Here is a 24,181-nt window from a genome sequence, read left to right on the forward strand (position 1 = left end):
GCAATCTCAGGTACCTCACTAAATTCGATTCCGACCCCACCTTCTAACGCTGCAAGTTCGCGGAGCTGCTGCATGCATATGACATGGGTGGGCTTATCGTTGCTCTGATAAGCCAAAAGTTTTCCAAACGACCGCAAACCCCCGTCCAAAACAACCTGCCTCCCAGTGATATTTTTTCTGATAGCACTTTTTGCACCGCCGGACCCTTTTGTTTGGTTTCGACTCTGATTCCTTACGCAGAATTAGACCAATCGAAACCTTTCCCGGACACTATATTTCGAAATGGTAAAGCGGAAGCGAGAAGCAGCGGCCGCGGCCCAGAAGATGGCGGAGCCCGAGCAGCAAAAAAACACCAAGCGCGCAAAGGCGGTCCAGCTCTCGCCCGAGGAGCCTGCCGTCGTTATTCAGATTGTCACTGGATCATACGACCGCACCCTGCACGGCTTCACGGCGACGATACGCAGTGGCAAGGAAGGGGACAAGATTGGGTTTGCCGACACGTTCCTCTTTGACGCCCACAACTCGGCGGTCAAATGTCTCGCCTTGTCGCCCCCATCCGCACCATCCCCAGGCCAAGGTCAAAGGGTCATGCTGGCCACTGGCGGCACGGACGAGCGAATCAACATCTACAACATCTCTGCGCATCCGCCCAAGCAGAGCGCCGAGCAGGACCTCATCTCATCTCTCGCACCCCGGCCGGTCGCTGAGAACCCGCAGAACAGAGAGCTTGGCATGCTGCTGCACCACTCGTCTACGATCACGAAGCTCTCGTTCCCCACGAGGTCTAAACTCTTGTCATCTTCGGAGGATTCCACAATAGCAATCACGAGGACGCGTGACTGGTCGCTCCTCTCATCCATCAAGGTTCCGATACCGAAGGCATACGGGCGGCCGAGTGGAGACACGGCGCCCATGGGTGGCACGCCGGCCGGCGTCAACGACTTTGCAGTGCACCCCAGTCTCAAGGTCATGATCAGCGTCAGCAAGGGGGAGCGGTCCATGAGGCTGTGGAATTTGGTCACAGGCAAGAAGGCCGGCGTGCTGAACTTTGGCAAAGATGTCCTACACGAGATCGGCGAGGCCAAGTACAACATGGGAGAAGGTCGTAGCGTCGTCTGGGGCAGCTGCGACGGGGAGGACGAATTCGCGGTCGCCTTTGACCGGGAGGTTCTGGTGTATGGAATGGACGGAACGCCCAAGTGTCGCGTAATGGGCAGCCTCAGGACTAAGGTTCACAAGGTACAATACCTTCAATGGAATGCGAACAAGGATAGCGGGAAAGACAGCAAGAAGGGTGATGATGTCAGTTTTCTCGCCGTGTCCACCGAAGATGGTCGGATATGTTTCTTCTCGACCAAGACTCAAGATCTACAGGAGTCAAAAGATGAGGGGAAGGATGGTGCCAAGAAGACAGATCACCTGTCAACCGCCAAACTTTTAGGCAGCGTGGGGGGCAAGGATGCCGGGGTTACCAGACGCATCAAAGACTTTGTGGTGCTACCGGGCGCCGAAAAGGCGCAACAAAAGCATAGAGTTATCGTGTCCGGAAGCAGTGACGGCAAGATTCACGTGTGGAAGGTGGAGCGTAACGCTCTCGTGAGCAGCAAGGGACCCATTGGCAAAATATTGGGAAGTTACGAGACCCAAAATCGGATTACATGCCTGACGGCATTCGACATGATACCCAGACCGGAGGGCTTGGATGATGAAGGCGGGGAAGACGAGGAGGTGGAGAGCGGAGAAGAGGTTGATTCGGAAGACGGCCAGGAGTAACGAATACGAGAGGCATGATTTCTTGTTAATTGCTGACTGCTGCTTCCACGCCACTCGGGCGCGTTGCGTTGATTGAACCGCAATCCTGTCTTGAAAGTGGCGCTTCAAGGCAAACAATTGCCGAGTATCAGTCTTGCAGTATTCCAATGGGTCGTTGTCGAAAAACGTGTCGTACAGTACCACGTCGGTCTGAATGCAGGTAGCTGAGCTTGCTGAGCTTGTTGAGCTGTGTGACCCCTGCCACGTAGATAGCCAGGTGGGCCAATGGTCTGATGTACCGTACCCCGCGTAGTTGTGGCCCGAAAAAGTGCCCTGTGGTCAAGGGGTTTTTTTTTTGGTTTTTTTTTTCCTCCCCTTCTCTCTCTCTTTGGCAGGGGCCGTAACAGAGCCGATGAAGCAAAATGAAGAGTAAGAGACAAAGATCATGTAGCCAAAAACAGCTAATACATGTAAGATTGAAACTTCACCTACATAGGCACCTACTCAAGTCTGCCTTACCAAGCTTGCCTAGACTGCTTGGGTCTAATTTGACTTTTGGTTCAGGTATTTGTTTAGTTTCGGTAGTGCTGGGCTGTCAACCAACGCTCGAGAGGGGCTTGAGGGGTTTCAAAAGGGGAGCAAACAGTTCCGCCCGCTGATCGGCCTTGAACTCGCATGATCATTGGACCATGAATTCCGTCCCCACATTTATCTCTTAGTTTTTGCTCCCCTTCGTTCTTTTCTGCATGTGATTCTGATGAAAACCCATTGCTCCCCATTGGATGCCGCGCAAAGGAATAATGGGATTTTGTGAGCGTCTAGACCATTCATGCATTTATTTGCTGCTGCAAGATTTCTTGAGAGGAAAGAAAAAAAGTAGCAACTCAAACAAGCACATACCACAGCACATCAAAGTACTCTTCTCACTCCCAGACGCACCAACGACGTAACCACACCATCTTTGCCAGAGTTTTTGAGCAAGCCTAAACATCCGATAGGGCGGATAGGCAGACGACCACACCCATTCGGGGTTGAAATAAGCGGTGCTTCTCTGTGTGTGGATCTTGTAAGTGCAAGTGAGGTAAGGCCAAAGGAAAGGCAAACACACAGTCTGGAATAGACGAGTCTCGAATCAAAAAAGGACGCCATCCAAGCTTAGGTTGGAGGCCGTCGTCCTTGCGTTTGTGCGTCTTGCATCTTATCCCAACTCTTCCCGTCAACAGAAGAAGGGAGGATAGGTAAGGTAGGTACCTAAGGGTCCTAGCCCTTGCAAAACATGAATAGTAATAGACAGAGAGATAAATAAAATACAAAGAAAAAAAAAGAATGATAAGAAAAATTAGATCACCCCATCCAGCACATAAAACACCGGGTGGGTTACGGCCTTTCGTTTTCCATGCATCAGTGAATCAGCCCACCATCGAATCAAAGTCCCCCGGACCAAGGAAATTTCCTCCCTGCACGACTCCAATTAGAATAATACCCTCCCTGTACGAGTAATTAACACCCTGCATTCATCGTCTTGTGCTCAGGTGGGAGGAATTTTAGAGCCAAAACTTACCTAGTTCAGGGCTCTTGTCTTGAGACGTGCACCTTCCTTCCAAACCCGAATAGTTTTGTTTCTTTTTCAGCCAACACACTTTAACTCGGGCCCGCCAGCTTAAGTCATCTCCGCCTTCGACAGTTTGACGCTCACGCCCCATAAGAGAGAGCATGACAATTGGAACATAATTTGAGCAACACAAAACATTCTTTGACCGACCGCGCAGACTCACGTCTCCAGCAGCAGCTTCTTATAATTCCACCCTTCTTTTCCTCTCGTGCTGAATCCACAAAAATCCGTCGTCTTTCGAACCAAACCCCAAATCCAACAAACTACCCCAGCAACCCTGCCTCCCTTTCTCTCTCTCCCGATGCCAGCAGATACCACGCCGCCGGCGATCATCCGTCCTATCCCGCGACGCCCTTTCAACCCCAGCCTGACGAGCGCTTCTCCTCCAGACGATGTATCGGCCTTGGACTCTCAACCTGTCCGCAATGGAGATTCTGCATCCAGCTTGAGATCAAGTCTACTCGACCCCAAGCCCCGTTCATCTTCACAGTTCTCCGCCGATACTCCCGAGGAGACCGACCCTGCGTCCATTTCGCGCACCCAATCGATCCTCAACCTTACCCAGTCTGCCTTGTTTGGAATATACAGCCCGACCATGACAGGAAACAGCAAATCTCGGAGCAATCCTTACTCCGACCGAACAGAACCGGGAACACCTTGGGGCACCGGCGCCCAGACCCCCGGGCGCCCGGGACTGTACCATCCGAATGTTGAGGAGGACGACCCCGAGCGTGCCGAAGCCCTTCTGCAACTGAGGGAGCGCCTCGGGGCTGCGTCAAAGTCACAAAACGGCGGTATGCTCACCGGCCCCATGTCACCAACCGGGGCCCACTTCGAGACAGAAACAGCACTGCCAGCTCCGCATACCATGGGATCTGTAGACCTGCTGACGCTTACGGCCAAGGCGGTGCTACTCTTTGTGCTGGGAGCTTGCTACGGAATGGTCGTGTATAGGCTACGGGATGAGCACATGTCTGCCTCCCTGCAGCAACATCAGCAACGACATGCCAACAGCTTTTTCCCGGCCAAGGGCTCCTACGACAAGATCTATATCGCATTCTGGGGCGCTTCGGGCGTGCTGCTTGGCTCGCTCCTTCCGTGGTTCGACCAGTTCTGTGATCGGACTCTTGGGGCCAAGACTAATTCCGGCTGTTCCATGTCTACTGAGGAAGTCAAGGATGTCCCGACACTTGATACTGACTGGGCGCTGGTCATCCGTGGTGTAGGGTGCTTCGCGGGCATTGCTTTTGCTATTGTAAGTCCACTGACCCCCCAATCACAGGCATGACACACCCACTGACCGACGGTACGGTTTTGAGCGCAACAGCGCAAGTTGCCCTGGGATTCAACCATGCAGGTGTCATTGACACTCGCACTGGTCAACCCTTTTCTGTGGTATCTCATTGACCGATCCAAGTCTGGATTCATGTTGGCGAGCGCGGTCGGGGTCATCGGGGCTACTGTCATTGCGGGGCTTGACCCTGACATGATGCCGACTCCTATGTTATACGACACGGCCGGTATGCCGCTGCCGAGGGGCTCCGACCAAGGCCGCGCCGCACAGTTGGCTCTTGGTGGTCTTGCGCGCCGGGCGACCCTCGAAGCGGCCATTTGGATGCTCAGCGTACTGTTTTGCAGCTGTGTGTGCTTTGGTAACATAGGAAGGCGGCTTGCCCTTAACACAGGGACTCCAGAAAGGGGTCGTTGGGCCGGAGTAAGGTGAAAACAAAAACAACAGACTTGAGGTGCGTGAATTCACTGCGGCTTTATCAACCCAGAAATCCTCCGGGCCTGGCCGCTTTGTACACGCTGGGTGTGTTACTCAACTTCGCAGACGGGGCATTAGGCTCCTGCGGTAATAAGGATTCAACCCTGGCCTGCACTATAAAAGTATTACACACGCATTTCATCGAGATGCTCGATGCTCTCATAAGCAAATGACAGTTCTAGTACTTACATCTAAGCGAAATCATGTTTGGGTTGTGGTACCAGAGAGTGTGATGAAGAGAAGAGAAGCGGACTTGTGTTTGTGTATGGATTTGACGAAATTGAGGTATTTTGCCATGTGTTTCTTTGCTGGATAGTCAATGAATGACTTTTTTTTCTTTCTCATGAAAGCCCTAGCTGCAGGTTGTCAAGGGTATATACCAAGCAACTAGAACTAGAATAGTTCTAGGTAGGCATCTGCATACATCACCAACAGTTACAGCTCTTCCATCATCACCGCCAGTGGATCCAGCCAAGACCTCCAAGGATGAGCACTGGCGGGACTACCACATTGGGAATGGCAAGGGGGGACCTCACGTGAAGATAGAGAGATTGCACGATATTATATAATCACATATCAGCCTTGAGTCCTTGACCCAGCTTTTTGCCTAGGGTGGATCCGCAGAGAAGTTTCGTTTTGAAGGCAAACGTCACGGCTCCCTTTTTCGACCTTGGTTTCTGGATAAGATAGCTCTCTCCGGTCCACGTACAAAAAAGTTCAGGCTACACTATTCCAAGCTGCATACACAAGGCGACAGCGCACCTCCTGGAATACACCCATAACAGACCAAAAACCCAAAACAATTTGCCAATCATGGACCAGTCAGTAGCCATCGGGAAAACAGTACCGGGACAGCCTATTTCTTTATTTTTTCTGGCGTTCCCTTTCAACTGACCAAGACCGCGTCCCTCAAACAACAGATTAAACAACAATGAGATGCGCGAGCTGGAGCAGCGCATGCAGAAGAGACAAGTAAAGGAGTTTGTCAACGTACGTTCCCAACCGAAAGCACCCGAACCCGTTAGCATCGCATACACGCGCAAGTTCTCAATTGTCTTTTACTTCGCCTGCCTAACGTTTATAACTACTCTTGGGAACCAGATCTTCAGCAAGCTCGTCGACCACTGCTTCATGTCTTGCATCGACGACTTCTCGTCCAAGGCCCTCAACTCGCGCGAGTCCGGCTGCATCCAGCGTTGCGTCATCAAGGACATGGCCGCCCAGCAGCGTCTCGGCGAGCGCTTCCAGGAGCTGAGCGCCCAGATGGCCAACCAGCAACAACAATAAAGAAAAGAAATGCGGAAGTGTGAAAGATAGAGATAGAAGGGCATTGATGTCTGGATTGGAGGGACGTAGGACTTTGGAAGGGAAAGAGATACCCTGTACTATACTGTAATATACTCAAATCCGCTAAACCACATCTCATCCCCGCTCTTACCACTCGGCTCTTCTGCATCACTGCATCACGGGCTGTTCTTCAGTGAAGCGTTTCTCCGGGGCAGTCCAGAACCCAACTCGCCTGTTCTCAGCCAGTTGTAATTTCAATGTTTATGCCATCAAATGCTGTTTACGAACAGTAAACACCCATGATGTTGTCAATATTCGCCCCTGGGCCTGTCCAAAGACAAATTTACTGCTCCCTGTTTGTCTTGGATGTTACAGCATCAAGCACAGGCAAACAAACCAATTGGCTCATGATCAAGCGCTTATATTCATTATACACTACTAGCCTTCAACTAGTCCATTTCGTCATTCAGTATAGTCTTGACCGACTCCATCAGCGAAACCACCTTCTCCTCCAACTTGCTCTCCACCTTGTCAGCATCTGCCCCGACGACCTTGGTCGCCCTCCACTCGACCTCGCGACTCCCGAGCGGGACGAGGGACTCTCGCAGCAGCTTCGGCCGTGAGAGCCAAAACTCGATATTCTCCAGCAGCGTGGAGCCGTCCCACTGCACCTCGGCTATGTCGCGGTTGTTGTTCTGCCGAAGGGCATCGAGCACCCTTGTCAACAGCGCCAGGGAATGTATCTCGGATACTGCCAACAGCGTGACGTGCCGTGGCGCGCCCCTGGTCGACGTGCGGCTCAACCCCGGAGCCTCCCAGCGCTGGACGCTGGCGTCCAGCAGTCCAGAGAACCAAGAGAGCACAAAGGCTACCTCGGGCGCGATGGTTGATCCGAGCGCGCTGAGAATGTTGATCATCAGGGGCAAGACCGCCTTGGTCCAGATGCTATAGCAGCGCTGGGCCCCGGCCGTGTTGGCGAACGGAGACACGTTGGGCCGCCTCATAGAGTTGGCGAGCCTCGCTGAGGTGAGATGGCCCAGTAAACCGTCAAGGGCAAGCTGCTCCGCAACCGCAGGCACCGTTGACAATTCCAGAAGGAAGAGCAAACTAAGCTCTCCGTATATGGGATCGCCGTCCTCGGCAAGCCTGTCCGCCCACGAGAAGAGTGACATGGCGACATGGAGGACGTCTTGTGATGCCATCATGTTGAGAATTTGCGTACCGCACTCGTCCACGCTGGGGATGGCGAGACACGCCTGGAGGATGGCTGTCAGCAAGGCGACGTCTGCCGGCGCCACCTTTGTCTCGGGGTCGTGGATGAGCGTCACAAGGGCTCGGAACCCTTGTGCTACAATGCGATCAAGGATGTTGAGGATTGTCTGCACTGTGGATACGGACGGTTCCATCTGTCGACACCCACGCAAGACTATGTATAGAGTCTTGAGAAGAGTGCGGTAGTACTCGATCTGGTCAGGTCCAAATCGATCTTCGACGCTGCTCAGCGCTGTCCATAATATTCCAACCATCTTCGATGAACTCTTTGGCGAAGGCGTAGCATCCGCCAGCCGCTGTATCAGAGTGAGGGCAAGATTCGCCTGCGCTCTACTCAGACTGACAAAGATCTTTTCAGGGCCCTTTGGTGCGTGGCTTGCCTCGGTGCACTGTTCCGCCACTTGTGCCATCATGATAGCGATTGATTCGTTCTTCTTCGGGAGAAGACAGACGCTAAGCTCAAGCAATAGGAACTCCCAGGCATGGAAAAGAGCCTGTTCAATATCAATGTCAGTTAGCAGTCTCAGAACTTATAGATATTGTGGTAGATCGATAATGGGCTTGCATGACTTACGATCTGGCCATCAACCAAAGAAAGATTCAGGTTGGCCATCTCCATCTCGCTCCTAAATCCCGTGTCCCGTGGTCCTACCCAACCAGGGTCAAAGTCTAACATCTTCTCCGCCAAGTCGAGAGCATAGTAGAACTGTTTGCCGAGCTCACGAGGTGCAAAGTTGGTGCGCTTGAAGGACCGAAGTGAAATACCAGAGTAACGGCTGGCGAAGTTCTTTGTAAAGTTGGCGTGCAGCGATGCGTTGTAACCAGAAAGTTGAACTCCATCCCGCAGGAAGTAGTCCAGGTCTTGTAGCAACTCGGTAGCAAACGCCATGTCCTGTCCCATTTGTCGAAGGTGGTAAAGATGCATGGCAAACATCTCTGCGATGTAAGCTGCAATCCTGGCTTGGTTTGCTGCTTCTTCGGGATTGGTTTTGGCCGTGAGCGAAGCAGCCTTGAGTTCGCGAACATATTTGCGGAGGTGCTGCAGATGGTCGCCGTCTCCTCTAGTCGCGAAAATGGTCCATGGCCAGTGGTTTTGTGCCACAGTAAAGAACTCTAGGATTGCTAGTGCCTCCGCGCTAGGAATAGACGATATGTGTTGTAGCCTGCTCCTAGCTGCGACAAGGACAGATGTTGGGGCCAGTTTGGATGACTTGCCCGATTTTCCTTCGCCCCTGACTGCATCGCGCGGTACGTTACCCGTCAAGAGACAGTTCGCCATCCAAGGCTGTCGACTGCGGAGTATTGTAGACAAGAAACTCCAGAGTCGCGCGCTTTCAACCGTACGGTCAAAGGGTTTGTCAAGCTGAGCGAGCAGTTTCAGAAGTGACCTCGCGATCTGGGATCCCAGATAGCCAAGCAATGAAGGAGGCTCACTCTTTGCCGATCCCTCGGCACTGGCTACCAAGCTCTCCATTAAATTCGTGACCGGGGTTCTAAAGGCATTCCCTACACCACAGAGACGCGCAAGCAGAGGTGTCGATCTGAACAACTGCGTCTCCATCAAAGTGCTTGGCTTCTCGAGGAAAGCCGCAGTCTTGATCAAAGAAGTCACAAACTCAAGAACGGTAACTGCTGTGCTAGCCAGTGTTTGCGATGCCTTCTGGTAAAGTCGTGTTGGTTCTGGCAGCAGACGTGCTGACAAGAAAGTCCCCAGCAGCGGCTGAAACTTGAGTGTGGCCGATGACGAGGAAAGGAAGCACTCCAAAACATATCCAGCAGCCGGAGCAAGGCAATCTGTGAGTCGCTCGTTTTCTTCGCCCACGCTGTAGGTGTACACCAACATCTTGTTCAAGACAGGCACAAGATCGCGCAGAATGATGCTCGGGTGCAGGTCGGATACATATCTCCATGTCGATGAGTTCTCAAAGATGTCCACCGCAGTCTGCGCAATAGAGACAGCCACCTGCGTCAATAATTTGTCCGACGTCCCCTGCCAGAGGCTCACGGTGCCGTGCTTCTGCAGGGCCCCAGGTTTGGCGATAGTCACCTTGCGGCGGACGGAGCTCTGCATCGCGTTCTCGACGAGTTCGGACAGGAAGACGATGACGGTGTGCAGAAAGTCAAACCGATCGTTGTTAAGATCTGGATTGCCTAATATCCTGGAGAGTCTTCCAGCGCGAGACTCTGTGTTGAGAAGCTCGCATCTTGCCATATAAGACCACACACGCCCGGGACACAGCGGTAGTACTGTATCAAGGAATCGAACACATGCAGTAAGGAGAGCCATGAGCGAAGAATCAATACTCACTTTCTCTCCTTGGATATTGTGGTCAAGAATATCGCATATGATGCTGACAATATCCTTCGTCCGACCTACAGATCTGCTAGTCTCTTGAAGAATTGACAGACCCGACGCCGGCCCATGGCTCGCCATCTCCCGCTGGATCAACATATTGAGTAGTGATACGGCATCTGCTGCTTCTTGTGGCTGCAACGACCCCAGCACTGATCGATATGACTCTGGCGACGAGTAGGCCTCCAAGCGCTTCCCTATCAAAGCCAAGGACGAATGCTCATACTCCATCAAGACAACTCTGCCCGAGTCTGTGATAAAGCGACCCTGTGACCCCGCAGGAATATCAAACCGTTCGTCATCGGGTTCTTGGCGTCTCCACGAAGTTGGTGACAGCTCGATAAGTGGCATTTCCTGGAGGATCTGGATTGCGTTGGAGTTTTCCTCTTCCAAAATGAGCTGATACTCTTGGAAGTCCTCGGGAAGCACAAAAGTCAATGTTGGCGTCTTGAGGAGATACTTGAGAATAGCACCAGACAATTCCTCCTCACCAACACGAGCAGCTAAAAGTTTGCAGAGAGTGGTGAAGGGAGCGTACTCGTAGGGGTAGCGGTTGAAAGCCTGAAGGACATAGGCGTCGAGGAGCATCGGATCCTCGAGGACTGCGCCTACTGGTGGTTCAGGTTTCGGTAAATCACCCGAGCGTACCTGACGTTCTTGGTCAGAATCGCCTGCAGATAGTACGGCAATCAGTGTCGTTACCGGCTCAGATTGGTAGCCCACAAGAGGAAAGCTATATTTGAGCAGTTCCAGAAAATAGCAGCGGATCTTGGCGCCCACGTCCCTAGGAAGGGCTGCCTCTGGGTTTGCCCCTGAGCACTGCGATAATTCCGAGAGGACATCATATACGAAGCCTTGAGCGGTGGCACTTTGGGCAAGGGCCTCGGCAACTTGTATATCCTGGGACATGGAGGTGTTGACCAGAAACTGGTCGTAGCTCCGGGCTTCTATCGAAACGATGCTACCCGTCGAGTTCCGGCGTCCAGTGGCTCCCACGGGATGGTTTTCAAGCTCGAATCCTGCCTGGGCCCGTTGGTTTTGTGCCAAATCTCGCCTCTCGGCGCGTTCCTGATATGCCACGTACATGCGATGGAGCAGAAGCGACCAAGAGAACACAGCAGGAGAGGCGGCGTACAGACCATTTTCCGCAGCCATTTGTATTGTGCCATGCACCTGCAGCAATATGTCGGCGTCCTGGATATACGAGTGCTCATCTACCCCGAGCTCGAGGTCTTGGTCAAGCAAGGCCAAAGAGCGAGGCAAATTGAGCAAAGCCATTGTGATGGCACACACAAGACACTTTAACGGAAGGGCGAGCTCCCCCACGCTAGCATCTGCCTATAACTCATATCAGCACAAAAACCTCCCGGAATCATGTTGAATGGTAGACTTACTGGTGATAATGCGTCCAGGAATCCGTAGTCAGTTATAAAAGTAAACCACTCTGCCACAAAAGAAGGTGCAGCAAATGTGCGACTTGATGTTGCATCGATTATCTGAAAGATGAGCATCATAACATGGGCAGCCTCGACCAGACAGGTCCGTCCCCAGTCGATTGTCAGGTTCTCCGTCTTATATTGGTCCCCTTCGAGAGTGGCATCCAGACCGGCCAGCGATCGCTTGATACAGCTGGTCAGGTAGCTAAGCCACGTCGGTCCAGCACTTAGAATTGCATCACGATCAGATTGGTCTGAAGGATCCGCGCTGGACAGAACTTGGGCAGCAGCGCTGGCTGCTGCGACGGCGAAATGTCTGCGCTCAGCAAGGTACGTGTGCAGGATGCGAGTTCGCCGTGCGTCCTCCCTCTGGAAGTCGGCCCAGATGGTTTCAGCATCATCAGGGCTCGCAGCAGCAATTGCTGAGAGTACGGTGGCCCCTGGCGCGGCATTTTGGCCCACAGTATCCTTGATGTTGGCTACATCCTGGGAGGACAGCGGACCATTGAGATGGCTTTCCGGACGACACTGAGCCTCGGCGACAACAATACGCAGCGCAGCCGTCTCATTGATGGCAGCGTTCTTGCTAAGCCAAAGCGCGTCGCGTTTTATCGTCTGCAAGTCGCAAGAGTCGTCGGCAGGGGTTGTCGCATTTATCGGCGACGTCTTGGTCTCGAAGTCGGCTTTCGTCTGGGGAGACGGCGGCGCAAAAGTCTGCGACGGGTCCCTAAAGAGCGCTGCTACATAGGGGTCTTTTAGGAAGTCTAATACAGATTTGCAGGCCAGGCGGCTTGTGTCTATGTCGGTCAGAGACGACGCAACAAGCCTCCATGAGCTACATGCGGTCAAAAGCTAGGTTAGTTGATGGTCTGCGTGGAAGAGCTGGTGCGTTGAGCAGGTTGTGAAATCTCACAGCAAATGCTTTTCACCGGAGATGCATTCGTCGAGTGGTGGGAAATATATGCGGTCTGAAAGAGCTGCCATGGTCGTGACGCTCGTCGCCGGTGAGGCCCGGTGGCATGGAAATTCGGGCAGTGAGGAATGGCGTTTTCAAATCATCGAAAGCAAGGCGAGAAGTGCGGCCGTGTAGAGGCCGGTGGTGTCGCAGGAACCAAGTCCTTTGTTTTCAAATCAGCAGCAAGCAGACTCAAGGTTGGTAGGATGGGAATGGGATGGGTGCCCGTCGTCGTATCCAGTGTTTCCGGCCCTGGACGTTACGGCGGAAAAAAAAATAAAAAGACGCGCCGGTGCACCACCAGCACGCGTAACCAAAAATCAATCCGTCCGTCGTAAAGCCATTGTCAAAAACAGTGGGTACTGCCGTTCTTCAACCTTAGCTCTGGTGGAGCCTCCGTTTCCGGCGACGGAGCTCTGTTGGAGGATGGGGGGGGGGGGGGGGGGTGCTTGCCATAGAAACCCCACTCCGAGCTTGCCGCCACAATCGGAGCCCGGTTTTTTGTATGTATGTAAGGCGCATAGTATACCTAGATGTATAAACTTTGAGAGAACCTAGATTCGAAGAAGGAGATGGGATTGGCTCAGGTTTTGAAGTGTCACAATATATCAAGAAACAGGGAGCAGCCCTGACTGAGAAAGAGAGAAAGAAAAGCCAAACGCTGTTTTGTTCATCAGACCCAATTGACCCCTCGTTCCCGTTAATGGGGTGGGTTGTGGCAACCATTTGCAATTTTCCGTGACTCCCAAACCAACTGGCACTGGTATTAGTTCACTCCTGCCTCGCATTGACATCTACCAACGCCAACCACACACCACACACCACACAAAAAAAAAAAGAAGGGACGAAAATATGGCCACCACAGGCATCGTCGACAACTCACCTCACCATCCTGACCCCTCACCATCAGTTCCTACGGCGTCAAATCTGATTCTCATTGATAACTATGACTCCTTCACTTGGAATGTCTACCAATACCTCGTCCTTGAGGGTGCCAAGGTCACCGTCTACCGTAACGACCAGATCACTCTCGATGAGTTGATAGCCTTGAAACCCACCCAGCTGGTCATCAGCCCCGGCCCTGGCCACCCAAAGACGGATTCAGGAATCAGCCGCGATGCCATCAAGCACTTTGCCGGCAAGATTCCCATCTTTGGCGTTTGCATGGGCCAGCAGTGCATCATCGATCTGTACGGAGGCGAGGTCAGCTTCGCCGGGGAGATCCTGCACGGCAAGACCTCCCCCCTGGTCCACGATGGCAAGGGGGTTTACGCCGGTCTGGCACAGGGCCTGCCCGTGACCAGGTACCACTCCCTGGCAGGGACCCACGTGAGCCTCCCCGAGACCCTCGAGGTCACCTCCTGGATCGCCAAGGACGACAGCAGTAAGGGAGTCATAATGGGGGTTCGGCACAAGGAGTACGCCATTGAGGGCGTGCAGTTCCACCCGGAGAGCATCCTCTCCGCCGACGGCCGCTCCATGTTCCGCAACTTTGTCCAACTCCAGCACGGCACCTGGGCAGAGAACTCGGGGATCCTGCAGCAGGCCAAGGACGCCGCCGCCAGCTCCAAGGCCAAAGAGGCTTCTACCGGCCCGGGCGGCAAGAAGACAAACATTCTGCAAAAGATCTACACCCGCCGCAAGGAGCTGGTGTCGGCCCAGAAGGAGCTCCCGTCGCAGAGGATGGCTGACCTCGAGGCTGCATATCGACTCAACGCCGCTCCCCCACTGGTGCCCCTCATCGACCGCCTCCGCCAGTCCCCGTTCGACGTGGCACTCATGGCCGAGATCAAGCGTGCGTCCCCGTCCAAGGGTGATTTTGCACCGCACATCAACGCGCCGGCCCAGGCACGCAAGTATGCCCTGGCCGGTGCCAGCGTCATTTCGGTTCTCACCGAGCCGGACTGGTTCAAGGGTAGCATCGAGGACCTAAGAGCCATCAGGCAGGTCCTTGCCGGCATGTCCAACAGGCCGGCTATCCTCCGCAAAGAGTTTGTTTTTGACGAGTATCAGATCCTCGAGGGTAGGTTGGCAGGAGCCGACACTGTGCTTCTGATTGTAAAAATGCTGGAAAAAGATGTCCTCAAGCGTCTATACAATTACTCCCTATCATTGGGGATGGAGCCACTTGTCGAGGTCCAAAATGGCGATGAAATGTCCATCGCCGTGGAGCTCGGCGCAAAGGCTATCGGCGTCAACAACCGCAACCTAGAGAGCTTCGAGGTCGACCTGGGCACGACGAGCCGGCTGAGGTCCATGGTACCAGAGTCCACCATTCTGTGTGCACTCAGCGGGATCAACACGCACGACGATGTCATGGCTTACAAGAAGGACGGAGTCAACGCCGTCCTCGTGGGCGAATCCATCATGCGCGCGCCGGACGCCTCCGAGTTCATTCACCAGCTCTGCGCAGGTGTAGCCACAGCGCCAGCAGAGCCCAATCCCGGGCCTTTGCTGGTCAAGATCTGCGGCACGAGAACGGCCGAGGCCGCGACGGAGGCCATCAAGGCGGGAGCTGACATGGTGGGAATGATACTGGTCCCCGGCACGAAGCGATGCGTATCGGATGAGGCGGCCCTGGAGATATCAAAGGCAGTGCACGAGACAGTGCCCGCTTTGGCTGCTCCGAAATCACAACAGACGACGCCAAAGGATTTCTTCTCGCAGGGTAGGGAGTCGCTCAGGAGAAAAGGACCGTTGCTGGTAGGAGTCTTCCAGAACCAGCCCCTCGACGAGATTCTGGAGAAGCAGGCACGGTACAAGCTGGACGTAGTGCAGTTCCACGGCAACGAGCCCGTAGAGTGGGCCAGGCTGATCCCCGTGCCCGTCGTGCACAAGTTTAAGCCTGGGGAACCAGGGCTTGGGCTCCGTGGCTACCACGTCCTGCCGCTTTTGGACTCTGGCTCCGGGTCTGGCCAGCAACTGGACGTGGCGGCCGTCAAGGCCGAGTTTGAGAAGGACTCGGATCTTCAGGTCGTCTTTGCGGGCGGCTTGGGGCCTGACAATGTAGAGCAGGCCGTTTCGGCCTTGGGCGAGTTCGCCGGCCGAGTGGCGGGCGTGGACGTTAGCAGCGGAGTTGAGGAGGACGGCAAGCAAAGCTTGCCCAAGATACGGGCCTTTGTTGAGGCTGCGAGACGAATTAGATAAAAAGAGTTTTTAGATTCCCAGAGTTGATACACTCATAAATCTGCTGTTTAGAGAAAGGAAACGCATGTGACATCTCTAGCATTTAATCGGTATTTCTGTCCCAAAGAAACAGGTAGGATCGACGAAGAGACCTACCGAGAATGTACATAACAAACTTTTGCTTAGTACCTGGGAATATATGAACGAAAAACATCACTAGAGCTCAAGCGTTTTTATTTCATGGGCTTATAGCCTAGGTCTATGAAGCCATCGTGATCCGTACCCAAGGAATTACAGTAATATAATACAGGATGCCTGAGTAAAATCCAGGAAAACAATCAGACGGTATTGGAGAAGAGCACAGGATGCGATCCTATGATGCCTGCCGGCCTTCCACAGCCCGATTCCAAGCAGCTTCGAAGGATGCGGTGGGTGGCACGATGACGGCTGCGCTCCCAGCCATGGCGTCACCCTCGTCGTCCCGCATCTCGTTCTGCCAGTTGCTAGAATACACAACGGCCGCGAAGCCCTCAAGCTCGCGCACCGTCTCCATGGCCTGTAGGTACTTGTTGGGCATGCCGTTGCCAACGGCATGCGCCTGACGCGTCAGGCATGACAGCACCTTTGGTAGCTGTACTGTTGGCTTGGGGACGCCTCCCGAGCCGAAGACAGATTGGGCGAGCTCGCCCTCCATTAGGGTCGAGAATCCGGCGTCGAGGATCTTTGCGAGCACGTGGGAGAATGCAGGCGAGTCAATGATGTCCGAAGTCTCGTCCAGCAGGCGACGCAGTGGCGGTGGGACAACAGGGGACTGCGACTGGACAACAATCATGCTTCCGTCTGCGCCGGCGGCCGTCTCGGACTCACCCAAGATGCCCGACTCTGCAAGCACAGAGTCCTCCTGGTCTCGCGGTGGCAGCAGAAACGCCAGCCACTTGACGTCGGCCTCAACCTCATCCCGAACCTGCTTCGTGAGCCTGCCAAACATGTCGAGAGAAAGCTCATCACGTGGGCTGAGGTGACCAAATGCGCCCCGAACAGCGACCTCCACGCGGTCCCTGAGTTCAGCCCAGCCTTTGTTGAGCAACCACCAGCTGAAAGTCAGGTACCTTCGGTTCACGTCAAAGTCGCTGCCATAGACAACATCTGGGCTGTCGTCATCGTTGTTCTCCAGTCCAATGGAAGCCTGGGCAGATCCCGTAGCCAGAGTGATGACACTTGATAAGTAGCTCCGGCGGCCGAGAAGGTTGAGCTGAATGCGCGTGAGCATGGTCAACAGAGCGAGAACATAGAGGAGGGTAAACGCCCTGGCGATGGAGCTTATAGCCAGGTCGTCCCATAGCTGGCGCTTGGTCTTGCGAGAGGCGTTCGCGGGGGCGGCGGCTTCTGCGGCCTGTGGTTGGGGGTCAGATTCGGTAGCCAGCGCGCTACTTGCTGGACCAGAGGCAGAGACGCTGCGGCCGTCATCTTCGGTGAGGGTGGTGTCGGCTATGCTCGGTGGTCCTGCTGGCCTGGCCTTCAACTGCTGGATCTCGTACGTGATCTTCTCTGTGTCCATGGCCTCGAGAACATTTTGGGTAGCGGTAGGCAACAACGCCAACACGGTAAAGGTGCAGTCTTCTTGGTTTTGCTCGAAGCGTCGTCGGAGACTGGACGGACAAGAGTTGAAGCCGTGCGGTTTAGTCTTCAATTTTATCTTTTGGAAGAGGGAACAAGGGGGCGAAGGGAATGCTGGTTCGTACTTCTCTTTGGCGATGCGGTCGCTACTCATCCGCTCTCGCGCGTCATTGATCTTACCCATCACATACCGGGAGACGAGATAGCCTGCGCCTATAACGCCGGCGCCGACAGCAATGGGAGTTCTGTTGCGGCGAAGCCATCGCCGCGTTGCGGAGTACATTGCATGGGCTAGGAATTGTGTGGCATTAAGTGTCGTGTTAATTTGACGGGTCGTTGTTGATTTTAGATGGTAATTGTAAACGTGGTGGCAGCAGTAAGGTATTTGGCTGGCTTTAAAATGTTGCCTTCGGTTTTTGTTTAGTGATGAGTTTTGTGTTCGATAACACGCGGCCTTGGAAATATAGACAGGCGGAAAATAAGAAGTAACGGTAATGAATGGGTGTGGTGTGTCGATACAGACAGTTGCTTTATTTCGAGCCGCGTGCAACTGCGATGGGGTGACGACACGAGCCTCGGTCCAAAACCCAAACCCCCGCGAAAAAAAAATACGGTCTGGGGTTTAAAGTGCAGACTTAGCGCATCGGAGTTTGTCGCGGCTGCATTTCGGTCGCGCGGCTTGGAGGGGCCCACGGCGATGGCACGTTAAAATGGTACATGCATCTTGCAGGCGGCTTGGTTAACTGCACGTGTTACCTGCTGTACAATCAGAGAAGGGCTTTATTATAGTGCTGTAACATCCGGCTAAAGAGCAGTCACTCTTCCCAACACAGTGAGAACATTTAACGGTATTCGCACTACCGCATTTCCGTTTTCGCTTGTCTCTGAACTGTAAAAGGTTTGTGATTGAGGATTAATAACATCATAACTTTCAATCAAAATGGTCATGCAACAAAGTTTTCCAGTTCTGTATGCCCTAGTATTTACCCCTTTCTAGCTTGCTTCATTGTAACCAGTTCCAACCATTTCGCTCGCTGGCTAGAGGCGACAGCTCGATAATTTTGCTGAAACACACCCACTCCACATCCCGCCAGCGACGCACGTCAGGGGGAGGGGGGTTTGCATCTGTCTTTGTCTGCCCCGCTGTGGTGACAACATCAACTGATAACTGGATGCGTTGATTGATTGCATGTGCGAAAAGGGCCAAAAGGCTAACCTCTCCACTTCACTCACCTCGCCTTGAACCCCAGACCAACAAAGCATGCTTCTTTTGTCTGTACATACCTTACCTTTTATGTCAAATTCAGAAGGTCTGACAAGAGCAATCTTTTGAGGGGAGAAATACAAACAATGGTAGCCTATCAGAGGTAACCGGATGACGAGCCCACTAGCCAGCTTAACGCTCGATCTTAGTCCGAACTACTGTTGCGCCGCATCATTGATCAGACGTACCGCCGACTCAGACCAACCGACTTGTCCGCGTGCCCGGCTTAAAAACTATTTGAACCTCGCAACATCTTGGAATAGTCCTCTTTCTGTTACTTTATTGGTCCCCTCTGCCTTTTCCACCATAAAGGCTACAGCGGGCTCCGCGCCGGCCGCCGCGTCTCCTCAGATTCATATCCCGCCATGGCGCAGAGCAACCCGCCCGAGTTCATCCTCGAGGCATTTGCCGATCCCACCACAGTACAAGATGTAGTTCGCGGTTTGTGCCATTCCTCCCGATCATGTCTGCATCGTGCTTGTGATTGTTGTTTTCTTACCTCCCCCTTTGCTACAAAGCAGAGAGCCTAAACTAAAACGAACCAATTACCAAACTGGTGCTCTCCACCCGAATATCAAGGTATCCTACATACAATATTCTTCCATCGCTTCTTCCCGACCCTGACCCCGCAGACGCGCGACGTCCTGGACCTGACCCTACCCCTGGTCGACGACGTCGAGCTCGAGACCATGATCGACCAGCGCGTCGCCGCTCTCGCCCGCCAGCTCGACAAGCAGCCCCACGGCGGCGGAGGCTCCTCTGGCAGGGGCCAGATCTCGGTCCAGTTCTTCGAGAAGAAGCGCCGCAAGACCTGGCTCGCCATGAGGGGCGAGGAGGAGGTCTGCTGGGAGTGCTGGACCGTCAAGGTCACGGTGGCTGAGCCCAGGACTGAGAGTGGTAAGTCTTCTGTCGAGAAACAAACAAGTAAAACCCAGGGGAAAGCCCCTTGTGAAAGATGAGAGCAAGGCAACACATGCTTGGAAAGAAAAAAATGGGGGCGCATATGAAGATCCCGTCAGAATATATATCGAAAAAGTTGCGTATCCTGATATTAGTTGGCCAAAATAGAGCGCGCAAAGGTCCGCAAGGCTACCGAGGCTACCTTGCTGGCCAGCACCATGAAAATCATTACCTTTGTCAACACACATAAAGATCACATACCGCCCATAACTACCACCAACGCAAATCCTTTCCCATATCAGATATCTGTCAATCAGCAAGAGTCTGGCTGGACCGGAAGGATACAGGGAATGTATTGATACGAGAGGGTCTCCCCGAGGGAACAGTTCAACAGACGGTTACGGTTACATGGTAGTATCACAGAAGTAGAGTAATAAATGGGACACATTTGAGGGTTGCAATTCCCAATTACCAAAGGATTATTATCCCACTAACGCCGCTATCAGATGATGTTCCCGCTAAAAATGGAATCAAACACCAGCCCTAGCCGCGACATGGCATCTGTCGTGCCCGTCCGGCTGGTGCTTTAGACCAGAAATCCATACCAAAGTGTGATCCAAACATACCCCCAAAGAACCTCATTCGTAGCCATATCCTAGTCGCTCCTGTCCGGCCCAAGAACACATACATCGTTAATTCGTCCCATTACAAAAAGAAAGAGACAGCTCCAGGATTAGGGGCAATAAAGAAGAAGAAAAAACAATCAAATATGAGTGAGGCTTGGTGAAGCCACAAACGCCCGTGCGCCCATTCGTTTTTGCGAATCACAAGGGAAACAAACCAACCCTATCACGACCGCAACTGACAGCCATCCATCCAACTCCATAGATGAAAAGAAAAAAGAGAAAAAAAATTATATCGGAGAGTCGCAGAAGCTTTCCATGGTACAGGAGATCGTCTTCTCGTGAGTCTTGACTGCCTGGAAGTTCGTTCGTCCTGTATGGCGTCCGTGAATCACATGTAGATTCACGGATTCTCCCCTAGAAAGTGCTAGTATGGCTTCGCCCGAGGCCAGGTTTGAAGTTCGCCACGGAAAATGGCATAATTCCCGGATCCGCACCCATGTTGTGGCCAATCCTTTCGAAGCCCTTCATGATGTCAAGGTCATGCGACTCGCTCGGCTCTTCTAGCAACTCCGTAGAGCAAAAGTCCTCAAACACAACGCTCGGGACCGCATTCTCGTCGTTAACATTTTCCAACGTGCTCAATGCAGGACCCATCTTAAGAGGAGATGCGGCAAGAATCCTGCTTGGAGATGATGGAAGGTCTGACATCTTCCTGCCTGGTGACTTGAGAGCAAAATATTTCGCAGGTGATAGTTTGCTTTTAAGAAGGGGGGCCGGGGCGAGCGATAATTGTTGGTTCGAGTGCGTCACATCTCCGAGGACTGCAGCGGGCTTTGGTCGTGGTATTCCTTGCCTCTTTGCTGGTCGCTTGAGCGGTGATGAGTCCATGATAGACCGCTTGCGTTTGACTGGAGATCCATCCTCAGCAATCGAGTAGAGACCACCTGGTGTTGCGTCTTGAAGGATGTAGAAGTCACCGCCGTATCCAGTGTTGAAATCGTAGCTGTCAGTATACACCGACTCATCAATATTATCGTTGGACGGCGTCGCCCATCCACAGTCACCAGCAAGGCCCATTACGCGTTTTAAAGGCGACTCAATCATCCTGGCCACATCCCTACGATGTTGCTGAAGCGTGGTGTTGGGAGAGACCGACGGTGGCGCCATCTGTGGTGGCGGAGCCAGTTTGTATGCGGGGGTCAGGGGTGGAAGCATCTGACCTTCACCAGCTAGTCTACGCACTGGCGACGAAGATTGAGGTCCAAATGCCGTGTTGTTGCGAGAGCGGCCCTTGGTAGGGCTAGGATCGAAGGATGAGCCACGTAGACGCCTAATCTCATCCTCTGCACGTCCGCCTTTCCGCTTGGTCCGTGATCTGTCGAGCCGATCAGTCTCAGACGCAAGGAGCGTTTGCTGTTGCGGTCGCAGGATGGAGGAGTCCAGAGAAGAGATGTATCCGCTATCATCCATCGAAGGCCGCTGCCTCCGATGTGACTTCAGCGTCGCTGAGTTGCGCCGCATCATGGAAGGTGGTGTATCGCCTTGGGGTTCAGAGTGCTTGGGTAGGGGTGGTGACGAGTTCATCTCGGCTGCGTTGGGAGAGAAGGAACCCAAATCCACGGTAGCATCCACTTCAGTAGTCTTCTCCTGGAGCTCCTCGGTCGGGGGAATAGTTGCGTCTGAAGAGAGATCTGGCTGCTGAGCGGAGTGCGATTGCGATTGGGTTGCTGTTTGGGTCTCTTCTGAAGCAGGCTCTGAACATGTCTGCGAAGGCAGCTTCGGTTCTGACTTGGGAAATTGAGGTAGTATCGGGTTTTCCATGACTGTCCCAATGATTGTCATGCCTTCCGGCGTCGATATGGACTTGCGGCCTGGCTTCTCCTTCATGTACACATGTTCCATGCCCGGCATGATGGCCCAGTAGCTTCCCTTTCCAGGATCATCCTTGGGTCGTTCGTGCTTGATGAAGTTTTTGTTCAAGCTGAGATTGTGACGGATGCTGTTCTGCCAACCATTGTCAGCGGCCTCGCGGTAGTGGCGATAGTTTGTTGTTATCCATTTGTAGATCTGAGCCAAGGTTAATCGGCGGTGCTGAGAGCGCAGGATAGCCATTCCAATCAGCATAGCATAGCTGTGACTAGGCTTGATTCCATCGTCGACGATTGGGGGGAATGATTCTGGGGGCGGAAGTGGTTGGTTTTCGAGTTTGGCGCGTTTTTGCGGGCGACTGTCTTTGATTGAAGGCGCCTCAAGCAGTCTTTTTCCATTCGCACTTGTTGGATAGTATTGCTCGATCATCATGTTCTGCGTTGGGTTATGCAGGAAGGGAACCCCAGCTATACCTGCATCTTTTACTGTAGCCATTCCAAGTTGGGCCGGGCTGTATTGATGAGCTAAGTTTGCCTGTTTCTGGGGCACAAAGTCGCTTCCGTGGGGCTGCATGTTTGGAGGCATGATATGCGGCGAATTCATCATGACTCCATTGGGTGCGTTTTTCAGTGGCGCCAGGGGAGCTGTCGGTCCTGAAGCCTTGAATGGCGACTGTCCAGGGTTCGTCTGCGGGATGTTCGAAATTCCTGGGTAAGAGAAGTTGTAGTTGCCATTGGGTTGTATGGATCGGGGAGGATCGGGCGTGGATGATGGCATCGGGGCATGGCTAATTGCTGGTAGGCCATTGGGATCAATGAGGTCCTGGTATGAACCAAAAACGTCAACATGTTGCGAATGTCCGCCGCCGAAGTTGGCGTAGTGATTGTAGCCGCTCATCGTAAGGCGGCGTGGGTGAGTGGTCGCCTATGTGCACCGATTACTGGCCGGTCAGACCAGGTTTGGCGACGCTTCGAGCGCGAAGGGTCGCGACTCTGTACTGTACAGGCTCGAGGCGCGTCAATATAATTCTGTCATCCGGTCATTTTGAGCACCAATGCTGCAGGAAACTAAAATAACGGATGATGACGTGACACGTCCATCTATCTGCGAACAAGGGAAGCACGACTTACCTGTTGTTTGGTTCTTGGCCACAGGGTCTCGAAGAAGGTAGTGAATTTCCAATGAAGCCTGTCTCGTGGAGCTCGAAGAATCCCATCTATGGGCGCGACGCCAAGTGTAGTAAGATGGAATGAATTGCCTCGACGGACGATTTTTTTTTTTGCGAACGCGGATTTCAATGGGGGGATAAAGTCACAAAGACCACAAAAAAACAAAAAACAAAAAACAAAAAAAAAAAAAAAAAAACAGATAGATAGTTTCGTCGACTAGTGATAAGATGAAAAGAAAAACGATGGTGAACAGATAGAATGCAGTAAGTAATGGGAGCAGCAAAGGATGAGAGCGAGGGGAAATGAGGGCGGAGGTCAGGTAGGTCGAGAAAGGGAGAAAAGTAAGCGGCAGTGGTGTGCAACCTTGGCTGCGAATGACTGAGACTATAGAACACGGGCCAGGTGCGGCTTGTCCAGAAGAGGAACAGGCTGTGTCTCTGACCTCGGATTGGTCGGCGGGAATTCCGAAGATCTTTGCGGTAGGATCGATGATACAAAAAAAAGGAAATAGGAAAATAAGAATACTAAAAAGATAGGTAGGAGGAAGGTAGGTAGGTAGGAGGAAGGTAGGTAGGTAGTTGAGGTAGCTTAGCTTTGGTCAGGTAGATCGCGACGTAGGTAAAAATGGAAGGTAAGTCAGGCAAGGTAGGTAAGGTATTAGGTAGTAGTCAAAATGCAAGGTAAGCAAATCAACTTTGGTGCCACTGCAAAAATAAGTTGACGGTCGCGGATAGAGAAAGACAGCCTAGTCTAGTAGCTTTAGGTGCATGCCAGATAACCTGGGGCCAGTTTCTGAAACACCTTCTAATGATACGATTGACCAGACCGTGCAAAATGGCACAACCTCGTGCAAAGTTACATCAAGTACCGAAGAAGTAGATATCCATGGATTGTCGGTATTTGTGGGAAAAAGAGGAGAATAAAAGGATGGGCGGAAGAATGAAAAAGGGTGGAAATGGGCAAAGGCGATTTGACGGGTTTGACGGGATGATGATGGCAATGGTGGGCCCTCTCCCTTTTCCCCTCTATGGAGCGCCTTCTATTAAACATTAAACCATGCTTTGACACCCAGGTTTTTTCCTGTGTTTTTTTTTTTTTTTTTCACATACAAAAAAAAAAAGGTTCTGTCTAGCATAGTGTCTCCTTCAGTACATACTCCGTACTTTTTCTTCACG

General features: G+C 52.8%; 8 protein-coding genes across 8 annotated transcripts; 5 read left to right on the forward strand and 3 right to left on the reverse strand.

Moving 5' to 3' along the window:
* Positions 1 to 139: 139 nt before the first annotated feature.
* MGG_06429 (uncharacterized protein) lies at positions 140 to 2,262 on the forward strand. The gene has a single exon (XM_003717090.1). The coding sequence runs from the start codon at positions 283 to 285 to the stop codon at positions 1,771 to 1,773; it is 1,491 nt and encodes a 496-aa protein (XP_003717138.1). The 5' UTR covers positions 140 to 282; the 3' UTR covers positions 1,774 to 2,262.
* Positions 2,263 to 3,162: 900 nt separating this feature from the next.
* Positions 3,163 to 5,757, forward strand: MGG_06428 (uncharacterized protein). The gene is made up of 2 exons (XM_003717091.1): positions 3,163 to 4,619; positions 4,692 to 5,757. The coding sequence occupies exons 1-2, from the start codon at positions 3,666 to 3,668 to the stop codon at positions 5,085 to 5,087; spliced, it is 1,350 nt and encodes a 449-aa protein (XP_003717139.1). The 5' UTR covers positions 3,163 to 3,665; the 3' UTR covers positions 5,088 to 5,757.
* Positions 5,758 to 5,771: 14 nt separating this feature from the next.
* Positions 5,772 to 6,577, forward strand: MGG_06427 (mitochondrial import inner membrane translocase subunit tim-9). The gene is made up of 3 exons (XM_003717092.1): positions 5,772 to 5,953; positions 6,053 to 6,122; positions 6,234 to 6,577. The coding sequence occupies exons 1-3, from the start codon at positions 5,946 to 5,948 to the stop codon at positions 6,417 to 6,419; spliced, it is 264 nt and encodes an 87-aa protein (XP_003717140.1). The 5' UTR covers positions 5,772 to 5,945; the 3' UTR covers positions 6,420 to 6,577.
* Positions 6,578 to 6,736: 159 nt separating this feature from the next.
* MGG_06426 (uncharacterized protein) lies at positions 6,737 to 12,758 on the reverse strand. Its single transcript, XM_003717093.1, has 4 exons — positions 12,394 to 12,758; positions 11,439 to 12,315; positions 8,266 to 11,382; positions 6,737 to 8,185 (listed from the first exon to the last, which is right to left on the reverse strand). Exons 1-4 carry the CDS (start codon positions 12,462 to 12,464, stop codon positions 6,869 to 6,871), a joined length of 5,382 nt encoding a protein of 1,793 aa, XP_003717141.1. The 5' UTR covers positions 12,465 to 12,758; the 3' UTR covers positions 6,737 to 6,868.
* Positions 12,759 to 12,978: 220 nt separating this feature from the next.
* MGG_06425 (anthranilate synthase component 2) lies at positions 12,979 to 15,783 on the forward strand. Its single transcript, XM_003717094.1, has one exon. The coding sequence runs from the start codon at positions 13,288 to 13,290 to the stop codon at positions 15,580 to 15,582; it is 2,295 nt and encodes a 764-aa protein (XP_003717142.1). The 5' UTR covers positions 12,979 to 13,287; the 3' UTR covers positions 15,583 to 15,783.
* MGG_06424 (peroxisomal biogenesis factor 3) lies at positions 15,775 to 17,899 on the reverse strand. The gene is made up of 2 exons (XM_003717095.1): positions 17,304 to 17,899; positions 15,775 to 17,210 (listed from the first exon to the last, which is right to left on the reverse strand). Exons 1-2 carry the CDS (start codon positions 17,459 to 17,461, stop codon positions 15,935 to 15,937), a joined length of 1,434 nt encoding a protein of 477 aa, XP_003717143.1. The 5' UTR covers positions 17,462 to 17,899; the 3' UTR covers positions 15,775 to 15,934.
* A 494-nt stretch (positions 17,900 to 18,393) lies between these two features.
* Positions 18,394 to 19,818, forward strand: MGG_06423 (uncharacterized protein). The gene is made up of 3 exons (XM_003717096.1): positions 18,394 to 18,883; positions 19,022 to 19,339; positions 19,511 to 19,818. Exons 1-3 carry the CDS (start codon positions 18,808 to 18,810, stop codon positions 19,699 to 19,701), a joined length of 585 nt encoding a protein of 194 aa, XP_003717144.1. The 5' UTR covers positions 18,394 to 18,807; the 3' UTR covers positions 19,702 to 19,818.
* On the reverse strand, positions 19,781 to 23,212 carry MGG_06422 (forkhead transcription factor G). The gene is made up of 2 exons (XM_003717097.1): positions 22,968 to 23,212; positions 19,781 to 22,865 (listed from the first exon to the last, which is right to left on the reverse strand). Exon 2 carries the CDS (start codon positions 22,732 to 22,734, stop codon positions 20,383 to 20,385), a length of 2,352 nt encoding a protein of 783 aa, XP_003717145.1. The 5' UTR covers positions 22,735 to 22,865; positions 22,968 to 23,212; the 3' UTR covers positions 19,781 to 20,382.
* Between the last annotated feature and the right edge of the window lie 969 nt (positions 23,213 to 24,181).

The sequence above is a fragment of the Pyricularia oryzae genome, chromosome 4 (assembly GCF_000002495.2).
Source record: "Pyricularia oryzae 70-15 chromosome 4, whole genome shotgun sequence".
Classification (NCBI taxonomy): domain Eukaryota; kingdom Fungi; phylum Ascomycota; class Sordariomycetes; order Magnaporthales; family Pyriculariaceae; genus Pyricularia; species Pyricularia oryzae.

Excerpts from the sequence above, each read along its gene's own strand:
- MGG_06429 (XM_003717090.1), top strand. The coding sequence starts at position 283 with ATGGTAAAGCGGAAGCGAGAAGCAGCGGCCGCGGCCCAGAAGATGGCG.
- MGG_06428 (XM_003717091.1), top strand. The coding sequence starts at position 3,666 with ATGCCAGCAGATACCACGCCGCCGGCGATCATCCGTCCTATCCCGCGA. Across the intron at positions 4,620-4,691 it reads CGGGCATTGCTTTTGCTATT|CGCAAGTTGCCCTGGGATTC; the intron begins GTAAGTCCACTG and ends TGAGCGCAACAG.
- MGG_06427 (XM_003717092.1), top strand. Across the intron at positions 6,123-6,233 it reads AAGTAAAGGAGTTTGTCAAC|ATCTTCAGCAAGCTCGTCGA; the intron begins GTACGTTCCCAA and ends CTTGGGAACCAG.
- MGG_06426 (XM_003717093.1), bottom strand. The coding sequence starts at position 12,464 with ATGGCAGCTCTTTCAGACCGCATATATTTCCCACCACTCGACGAATGC. Across the intron at positions 12,316-12,393 it reads TCCGGTGAAAAGCATTTGCT|CTCATGGAGGCTTGTTGCGT; the intron begins GTGAGATTTCAC and ends GACCGCATGTAG. Across the intron at positions 8,186-8,265 it reads CTTTGGTTGATGGCCAGATC|GCTCTTTTCCATGCCTGGGA; the intron begins GTAAGTCATGCA and ends GATATTGAACAG.
- MGG_06425 (XM_003717094.1), top strand. The coding sequence starts at position 13,288 with ATGGCCACCACAGGCATCGTCGACAACTCACCTCACCATCCTGACCCC.
- MGG_06424 (XM_003717095.1), bottom strand. The coding sequence starts at position 17,461 with ATGTACTCCGCAACGCGGCGATGGCTTCGCCGCAACAGAACTCCCATT. Across the intron at positions 17,211-17,303 it reads GACCGCATCGCCAAAGAGAA|TCTCCGACGACGCTTCGAGC; the intron begins GTACGAACCAGC and ends TTGTCCGTCCAG.
- MGG_06423 (XM_003717096.1), top strand. The coding sequence starts at position 18,808 with ATGGCGCAGAGCAACCCGCCCGAGTTCATCCTCGAGGCATTTGCCGAT. Across the intron at positions 18,884-19,021 it reads AGTACAAGATGTAGTTCGCG|GTATCCTACATACAATATTC; the intron begins GTTTGTGCCATT and ends CCGAATATCAAG. Across the intron at positions 19,340-19,510 it reads TGAGCCCAGGACTGAGAGTG|AGCGCGCAAAGGTCCGCAAG; the intron begins GTAAGTCTTCTG and ends TGGCCAAAATAG.
- MGG_06422 (XM_003717097.1), bottom strand. The coding sequence starts at position 22,734 with ATGAGCGGCTACAATCACTACGCCAACTTCGGCGGCGGACATTCGCAA.